Source organism: Trichogramma pretiosum, unplaced genomic scaffold, assembly GCF_000599845.2.
Source record: "Trichogramma pretiosum strain Unisexual culture from Peru unplaced genomic scaffold, Tpre_2.0 scaffold73, whole genome shotgun sequence".
Classification (NCBI taxonomy): domain Eukaryota; kingdom Metazoa; phylum Arthropoda; class Insecta; order Hymenoptera; family Trichogrammatidae; genus Trichogramma; species Trichogramma pretiosum.
The window spans coordinates 563,190-572,925 of NW_019641624.1; the positions used below are offsets into that span (position 1 = coordinate 563,190).

The following is a 9,736-nucleotide window of genomic DNA, read 5'->3' on the forward strand; positions in this document are numbered from 1 at the left end:
TCTTTCAGTATCAATACAGATCAATGAAAAAGTTTGTTCAGTGAAATTTTAAATTCTTTCCGAATGAAACACAACATAGATTGTTATAAACGGGTTAATTTTTTTAATTATGATAGACTTGATGAAAAAAAGTTCCAAAACTCGAGTATCCTTGCCGAAAAAGAAATCGAGTAAGCCGAAAATTTGAGTCCTCGATCGAGTTAATTTTTTTTCGAGCACGGCCCTTATGCAAAGATAATTTTGTATTTTGTCATCGGAGCTGAAAACAATTTTTAAACTAGCGATAAGCTCGTTCAAATTTGTAACAAACTGAAGTAAGAACGGGTTCAAATTTTGAAGGCAATGTATAAACCGATAAATCGATAACTTAATTGTAAACAATCGCATTGAAAGTCGTCCCTCGTAAGACGTACGATGTGTATAGTGAAAGTAAATTAGTTTGAATCTTGTTTCTCTCTACCACACATATAATACCTAAAGATACATTTTAATCATTTAATTTCTGTATAACACCAAGTAGAACGATTCAACGTTTATTTTAAGCACCATGATTGATAAAAATGAGAAGAAATCAGAGGATATTGTCTCCAGGGATGTTTCGGGCGGCAAACAAATCGTTTGTGATATTTTTCAGGAGGCATTTACTCTAGAATCAAGCGTGATAACACACAAAAATAGTAATAATAAACGAAAAGATTACTCGTGCGACAAGTGTGAAAAGACATTTAATTTCCGAAGTCATTTGAGTAGACACCAAATATCAGTGCACAAAATCCGTAAAGATTTTACATGCGACGAGTGCGAGAAGAAATTTGTGAAAAAATCAAGTTTGTTTACGCACCAAAAATTAGCACACAAAGATTGCAAAGATTTCACGTGCAACAAGTGCGAGAAAAAATTTGAGTTTCGAAGTCATTTGAGTAGACATCAAATATCAGAACACAAAAACCGCACTGATTTTACATGCGATAGGTGCGAAAAGAAATTTGTGAAAAAATCAAGTTTGTTTACGCACCAAAAATTAGCACACAATGATTGCAAAGACTTCACGTGCAACAAGTGCGAAAAAAAATTTGAAAATAAATCAACCTTACTCAAGCACAAAAAAATATTCCACGAAGTCTTCAAAGATTACCTATGTGAAAAGTGCGCGAAAAGATTTCGAAATAAACAGATTTTGCATTTGCACATAAAAACAGTCCACGAGGGTCAAAAATATTTAGCCTCCAAAGTCTTCAAAGATTACTTATGTGACGATTGTGGAAAGAAATTTGCAAGCAAACGGAATTTACTCTTGCACGTGAAAACAGTCCACGAGGGTCGCAGAGATTTTGCATGCGACAAGTGCGAGAAGAAATTTAAACAGAAAGGAGATTTGTTGAAGCACCAAAAGGCCTTACACGATGGTCGCAAAGATTACGCATGCGACAAGTGTGAAAAGAAGTTTGGATTCAAATCAGATTTGTTAAAGCACCAAAGGACAGTACACGAGGGTCGGAAAGATTACGCATGCAACAAGTGCGACTGGAAATTTGGAGAAAAAAGGACTATGATTCAGCACCAAAAAACAGTCCACGAAGGTCGTAAAGATTACGCATGCGAAATTTGCGAGAAGAAATTTGGACAAAAAGGAACTTTACTCACCCATCAAAAAACAGTTCACGATGGTCGCAGAGATTTTGCATGCGCCAAATGCGAGCAGAAATTTACACAAAAACCGAGTTTGCTCAAGCACCAAAGGGCAGTCCACGATGGCAAGAAAGATTTCGCATGTAACCAATGCGAAAAGAAATTTGGGGTTCCGAGCAATTTGAAAAGACACCAAAAAGTAGTCCACGACACTAGGTCTGAAACTTATGGACAATTATGAGCTTTCGTAATTAGTGAGTATACTAACATTAAATTCCAGAATCTATTGACTCTTGAAATGTTCTGGATCAAGCTCAAGAAAACTTCATTAGGCTAATATTTCAAAAGCTTTTTTCTCACAATCGTAAATTCACGTCTGATGATAATCCAGTCTTTATGTATAATTGATCGCTCATACGAATGTCTCGAACTCATTTTAGTCATAAGTTCTCTGATAATAGAAAGCATTACCTGAGTGCGCTGATTTTTTTCTAATTGACAATTGTAATATATATATATATATATATCAATACTTATAGAGATGTTTTTTTTTTCAAATTTCAATCAAAATGTTGCCTTTATGATGATTCACGCTAATTTTTAATTTTTTTATTTTTTAATTAAATTTTCACATATTTTTGCAGCTGTTGCTATAAAGCTGATTTTTTGAGTTTTTTTTAAACATTCGTAGTAAAATTCTTTTAATATACTTTTTATAACTATTCAAACATGGATTATAGTATAATAAATGGCATAATTAATGATAGCCCTGTATTATTTAAGGAAAAAAAATCATATTTTTTCATGCATAATCTCGAAAAAACAATTTTATGCTTTTTACAAAAAAGAAAAATATAATTAATTGTTTACATTATCAATAGAAAAATCCGTAATTTAGTAGACTAAATTGTTTTCGATGTAATGTAATTAATCTTTTGATCCTATTTCATACAACTGTATTTTTTAATAAAATTTATAACTATCATGCAAGAATTTACCATTTTTTTATGTATTATTAAACTGGATAATATAAATTCTTAGTTTCAAAGGATATAAATTCACGATATAGACCAAAATCACAATTTTTTACCTAAACACTTGGTGAGAAATCAAAAATCTCTGTCAAACCCTTAAAGAAAGTCTTGTTGAAAGTATTTTTTTAAATTATTTCATTGGATTTTAGAATTTTAAAAAAGATGTAAGTCGACGGTACTGCCACTAGTCGTATGCTACTGTATATGCCCGGGGGAAAGCTATACAATTACACGTGGCTTGTTCATAGTAAATTTTACAATTTGAATATCGAGTAAAAAATCTATTTAATTACTTATAATTAATAGTTACCGCGTGACCTTGATCCACGATTAATATTTTCGATAACTGCTAGTAATTATCAATTTATATATTGTTCGAAAAATTGTTCGAGTCAACTTTTACTTCGAGTTCCATTAGCTTCATGTCCCGATTAGTTATACTTAGAAACTTTCTTTATATTCCAGAAATATGAAATTTCTTTGAATTTGAATTGATTGTAGTATGCGTTAAATTATTCAAATCAATCAATGTTTAACAATGAGTCTTGCTCTATACTTTTTTAAGTTCATATCAATATTTTTGGTGAAAAAGTAACTTGTTTGTTGGGAACTGGTATGGGTTTGTATATCAACATCATTTTTCAATGATAAATAAAATCAGAAAATTTTACTTAAAATATTAAAAAATGCGTAGTACATTTTATTATGGTCATTCTTATATCCTCTAAGCAATATTCGTTACAAACAAGTTGACAATGTAAACTGAAGAATAGTGCAGTACTGCTGAATAACAACAGTAAAATACAAACATTGATTTTAAAAATGTTTTTATTCTTCGGCTTCGAGTGCCTTGAGGAACGATGCCTTCTTTTGAGCGACACGGTTCTTCCTCTCTGAGAGTGACATTTTTGCTCTGTTCCACCTCTTCTTCTTCTCCTGAGGTTTCTTCTCTTCCTTAACATGCTCTGGGTTGGCACGGATGGCTTCATGTGCCTTTTTGTACATAGTTTCAATCTGCAAGCGAAAAAATTAAAATAAAAATTAGCACATGTTACGATATTGCAATGTAAAATGGATGGGAAATTTTTATATAGTTTCAGATTTATTAAACATTAGGGAACAAGTGTTTTTTCTTCAGTTATGCATCAAAGCGAGCTGAGTGGATCATCATTTAAAACTTTTTGTATATTAAAAAATATATCAACTATAAAATGAAAAATAAGATTGAGATATCAACTTACGCTATCGGCAGCAATTCCGTTCTTAATATACTGCGAGAATTGTCTTTGGAAAGCTTCTGGGTCTTCTTCTTCAAGAAGCTTCATGTAGTTGGCAACATGTTGTCCAAAGATGTGTTGACGATGAACATCAGCATTCAGAGATTTGGACTCGTTGTCATAGCCAGGGAAGCGTTTCAAGCTGAAATTACGAATGAATTTTGTAAGAATGGATTCAACTATGCAAAAATTCAATTTTTCAAGCTAACAAATGTCAGAGACACTTTATAATCTTATTATGCCGGTATAAAGCTTTATCTTATGAATGTAAAACACACGCATAAGGAAAGAATTATGATGGCTCAGATGACGCGCATGTGTCAATTGTTCATCATACAAAATTAAAAATTTCATGCAAGAAATTATTTGATTTTAGATTGGTAGGTTGTCATTGTTAATATTTACCTGTGTGGGATGTTAAGTCCACCATCAACAGCTCCCTTCATGGCACCGAATACACGAGCACCAGTAGAGGTACGCATGAGTCCAGTGTCCAAGTAGCATTTGAAGGCACCAGGTCCTTTGTCGAGCTCTTCAACATTGTACTCATCACCAGTAACATCGGTGGTTCCAGGGTACAAGGTGTCCAAGCCCAATTTTTTCAGCAGCTGAAAAATGAAATTATAATTCAATTAATTTGTTCTACAGCATTTGAAATTACTATGTAATCGACTTGATATTTTCAGATTTTTAAAACATTAGGGAACAAGTGATTTTTCTTCAGTTATGCATCAAAGCGAGCTGAGTGGAATCATCATTTGAAATTTTCTCAATATTAAAAATATATCAATGATAAAATAAGATATTTACCCTTCTGGCTAAGAGAAGACCGGTGCAGTAGGCAGCAGCGTAGTTGGTCAGACCAACCTTGATACCATACTTGGGCAGCTCATGACTGTATGCTGCGCACACAATCTTGTCGCCTTCGATCCTGGCGTATGCGACTTGGCATGTGATATCTCTATTGGAGATACGTGTGATCAACCTATACTTGGGGGTGTTATATTTGTTCTTGTCCTGAACGGTCAGGCGTTTCCTAGCATAGTAGTCGGTTTTTCCTTCACGACGCCTCTTGAATTTGACTTGGAAGCGCTTGAAGTACTGCTTGTTCTTCACTAACTTCACGAAACCCTTTAGAGAAGAAGAAACGAATTATCATTAGTTTGTTCGAATTTTCGAAAGCGAGAAAATGTGGCACGTAAAATTGCCAGTCAGCCATTAAACATATTAGGGAACAAGTGTTTTTCTTCAGTTATTACATCGAAGCGAGCTGAGTGGGATCATCATTTTGGCAATTGTTGCTAGCTAATAACCCTTGCACATTCGAAGACCAATAAATATCAATTGAATTAAACTTTAATAATGCAGTTAGCAAGTACACGCGTGCACATTGGCATGCTTTAACCTCAAAGCGATTCTCACATGGCAGAGTATCGATTGATATTAATGCAGCAAATCTTATGAATTTATTATCAATACAATTGTGCATAAGTAGTAGATAAAGCGATCGTAGCGTATCTTAACAATAAACTTACTATTTTGCAACCCTATTCTGATAATATTTAGAATAAAATTAGAATATTGAATTGTACTCACGTACCATCGTGATGGCCTCGCTTGAAAGAGAGATATCTTGATTCCTCCACGCCGACTAACACCTCACGCCGATGCCGTTGCGCAGTAATGCCGCCTTTCCACCTCATCGCATGCGCGGCGCTACTCGCTAGAGGTCATCTCGAGTTGCGCGACATCTAAAATTTTGAAAAAGAAAAACGAACAACGGCAACAAGTAGTATCGATAAATAATTTACCGCTCGATCATTGGAGTTTTATGAGAGTGCAAACGACATAACTAATAAATCTCTACCTCTCTCTATATGTAATAAAAATTATCTATTGCAGAAAATTAATTACATACGACGAAGAGCTTATATCTAAATTTAAATACTACGTTAAAGAAAAGAAAAATTAATTTTTTCCTTGTTAATCTTTGCCATTTTAGTTGTTTTGTTTGTTAGTATTAAGTATTGTTATTAAATAATTGTTACCTACAATTAAGCATATTAAAAAACTTAGCAACTGGTTTTTTTTTCACTCTTGTAAAAATTTTTTCTAGACGCAAACATATATAAATCTAAGGCTCAGTTCACCCTTACAATTCAACTCTATGTAACCCTAATTATAAAATTATAAGACAGCGAGCATCAGTCACTGATCATTCTGTGTATAACGTAACATGTATAATAGCTGATAAGTCTTTTAAATATGTTAATACCTTTCTGTATCACGATTTATTTCATGAAATAAACATAAGTTCATAAAAAATAAAAAAAAAATAAAAAAAAAATAAAAAAATGAGAGTGCAAACGACGGGCTAACATTTGGATATTTTTTTTAATTTATCGAAATACGAATCGCAAGTCCATTCGTAAATTGAATTTGAATTGGATAGAATCGGACGCCAGATCATCTGAGTAATGTAAAGATGTCAGATGTAAAGATGTGCAGTCGCCGGAGCCGCTGCCACGCGCCACCTATCCGTTTTGAACTTCGCTGAGCGCATAGTTCTAAAAAAACGCACGTGCGCTATTCGATTCAAGAACGGGTACATTAACATACCATCTCTGATGGATGAGATCAATTAATCGTCAAGTAAACGCAGTGTGATTACATTTTCTATTATTAAGATGTCCGTTCAGATACACAACGTTCGTTTTTACGACTTGAAACCCAGGGCCATCGTGTGCTTCGCCTACGAACCCGAGAAAAAGAAGTTGGCTCTTGCAAGGTTTGTTTTTCAGCATACTCGTGCTTTCTAAACTTAATAATAAATAATCAAAAAAAACTCTTGATACAATGATGTTATTATTTTTTTTTTCAGAGATGACAATACACTGGAGCTGTGGAATGTGGCTCATGCTCCCTTTTTGGAATCGACCATCTGTGGAGCTGACTCTATTGACTCCATCGAAGGTATCCTCTGGGTAGGCAGTAGACTATTTACATGTGGCTTACGAGGAATGATCACAGAGTATGACTCAGTCATGCTTGGTGTAAAAGAAGAAAATGCACTGACTGGTGGAGCAGCTTGGTGCATGGATATTAATCCAAATAAAAGTAGAATCGCTGTTGGTACAGAAGAGGGATATATCAATACATTTTTTGTAACAGAAGACTCTTTAATGTATGAGAGAATTTTTGATAAACAGAAGGGTCGGATACTGTGCCTCAAGTGGGATTTGACTGGTGGTATGATATTTACTGGTTCTCAGGACTCAATCAGAGTGTGGAATGCAACATCGGGTCATGCTATTCACAAAATGATAGTTCCAAGGAAAGAGAGAAAAGAAACAATAGTATGGTGTTTGGAGGTGACCAATGAAAATATGATTGTGTCTGGAGACTCCAGAGGAACTCTCAGTATCTACGATCCAAATAAGGGAGTATTAGTAGAATACCATGACAGTCATATAGCAGACATTCTTGCCATAACAATGACAAGCGACAAGAATATAATTTATTGTGCTGGAGTGGATCCAGTAATTAGAACCTTCCAAAAAGTAACTACAAAATCATTGGGTAAAGCCCAATGGGTGAGAGGTATTGAACGAAGAGTTCATATTCATGATGTGCGAGCTCTTACTATTATTGATAATAAATTGTACTCTGGTGGTGTAGATGGCTACTTGGGTCAGTCAAGCTATCCACCAAAAACATTGGTGAAGCATCCACCTCTATTGCAACATCCTAGTGCTCATGCTTGCCCAAAATCAAGGTGCATCATGTTGAAATATGCAAATTATTTGCAAATTTGGAAACTTGGTCGTGCAACACTAGAAAATGGCTCAGTGAATCCTGGTACAATCCATCAATTAAGAGAAAACCCAGTAAATATTTTACAACTCAAAACCAAGGACGAAGAAAATATTGTATCTTGTGCAATTACAAAAGATTCAAAATTAATCATTTATTCTACACAAAATACAACAAGGGTGTTTAATTTTGATGTTATTGACAATTCTGTTCAAATCATGAAGCAAGAGAGTGATGTTCCAAACAAAAAAGTGGATAAAATGATATTCAGTTCAGACGATAAGTTATTTATAACTTGCAGCAACGACGGCAAACGAAACATAGTATCAATATATTCTGTTAATAATGAAAATTACTTATTTTTCAAGACATCCTTTACGACGGAAAATGAAAATGTGAAAACTGTTGGCCATGTTTCTCTTTCATCAGACAATAAATATTTAATAATATCAGATGTTGACAGTCACATAGTTGTTTATAATTTAGAAAAATATTTACATTCAGGATCTTTAGAAAAATGGTCTCTTCCCCAGTATAGTTGTGTAGTTACAGCTATGGCTGTGCAAAAAGACACTAACAATTTAGTTATTGTTTACTCTGATCAGAAAATTTTAGAATACAGTATACCACGCCGAAAATTCACCGACTTTTCGAATAATTTGCAAGGGCGATTGCCAAATCAATGGCTGGCCAGGCATTTTCCAATCACCCACATTATTTTTGATGAAAATAATGACAATGTAATAATATTCCATGATAGTACTACAGTATTTGTAGTAAATAAAGTCAGTGATCTTCCAAATGCCAATGCCAAAATTCCTAAACTAGAAAGTCTTGACAAAGAAGAGAGCACTGGGTCAAATCCAAACTCCAAGCATGCATTGCAGGTTGTAAAGAAATATAAGGTATGTAAACAATACTTTTCACAAATTTCAATCTTCTATAATTCTGAAAATTGTTCTAATGATAAAAATTTTCTTTACAGCATTTGGCTCATTTGGATTGGATGAGTGATACAGAGCTGGTCGCTGTGGAGCTAAATCACAACTCACTGACTGAAAAGTTACCACCCACATTAAAGAAAAAGCAATTTGGAACGTAAATTATAAAATTAATAAGAGTATTGTTTCTCCGAATAAATGTGTACATATAGATATTTTAACCCAAGATTTGTTATTAAACCTTTAAAATTAACTTCAATGGTGCCAAGTCAAAGATGCTGTTTTTATTCATTTTTTTTTTTCATTCGCTTACACTTTGAGAACATTAAAAAAAAATGTTCTACTTTACAACATAACAGATTTGAAATTTTTTGTTGACTAAAATGGATCTCACCATTTAAGATAATCGTCATTTTAATTTCACCTAAAGACGTGTTGCAAAAAAATACAATAGGTCTGATCGCTCCTCTTTCTTACCGTAATAACTATACATTTGTAAAATGTAAAAAAAGCTAAGTTTGCACGTTTCACGGTTTTCATATATAAATTTACTTATTTATACTATACGCTTTACGCAAAAGAAAGGATACTACGATAAACTGCGCTGAAACTGCCATGTACAATGTATTACGATAAATCAATGAAAGATCAAGTCATAATTAAGAACTAATATATTTTATCTTTTATTACCATCATCGTTTCGTTTGTCGGATTCATCAATATTTTCAATCGTAAGTTCACAGTTACCTAGTCATTATTCGCATTTGAATACATTTTTTGTTCCGTCATTTTTTTTTTTTTTATACTATACATCAACGTGTACACATATCCATGCGCGTTTTTTTTTTCATTTAAATATAATTATCAATGTTCATATGTACCACTGCATAATGATTAAAAGGTTCTTGTTCGCGTGTGTTACCGAGTCCATTATGAAATACATATGTCGATAAAATTTTCTTTTTTCAATGAACTAAAAACAAAGAGATTCGTTTATAACTCGATCATGTTTGTTTTTCTCTTTTTTATTTATATATAAAAG

The 9,736-nt window shown here is 33.4% G+C and overlaps 2 protein-coding genes across 2 annotated transcripts; one reads left to right on the forward strand and one right to left on the reverse strand.

Annotated features, from left to right (window-relative positions):
• Positions 1 to 3,328: 3,328 nt before the first annotated feature.
• Positions 3,329 to 5,621, reverse strand: LOC106655531 (60S ribosomal protein L5-like). Its single transcript, XM_014375955.1, has 5 exons — positions 5,541 to 5,621; positions 4,751 to 5,071; positions 4,346 to 4,548; positions 3,905 to 4,082; positions 3,329 to 3,677 (listed from the first exon to the last, which is right to left on the reverse strand). Exons 1-5 carry the CDS (start codon positions 5,541 to 5,543, stop codon positions 3,492 to 3,494), a joined length of 891 nt encoding a protein of 296 aa, XP_014231441.1. The 5' UTR covers positions 5,544 to 5,621; the 3' UTR covers positions 3,329 to 3,491.
• Positions 5,622 to 6,470: 849 nt separating this feature from the next.
• LOC106655572 (U3 small nucleolar RNA-associated protein 4 homolog) lies at positions 6,471 to 8,915 on the forward strand. The gene is made up of 3 exons (XM_014376032.2): positions 6,471 to 6,728; positions 6,822 to 8,658; positions 8,739 to 8,915. Exons 1-3 carry the CDS (start codon positions 6,628 to 6,630, stop codon positions 8,853 to 8,855), a joined length of 2,055 nt encoding a protein of 684 aa, XP_014231518.1. The 5' UTR covers positions 6,471 to 6,627; the 3' UTR covers positions 8,856 to 8,915.
• Positions 8,916 to 9,736: the final 821 nt, after the last annotated feature.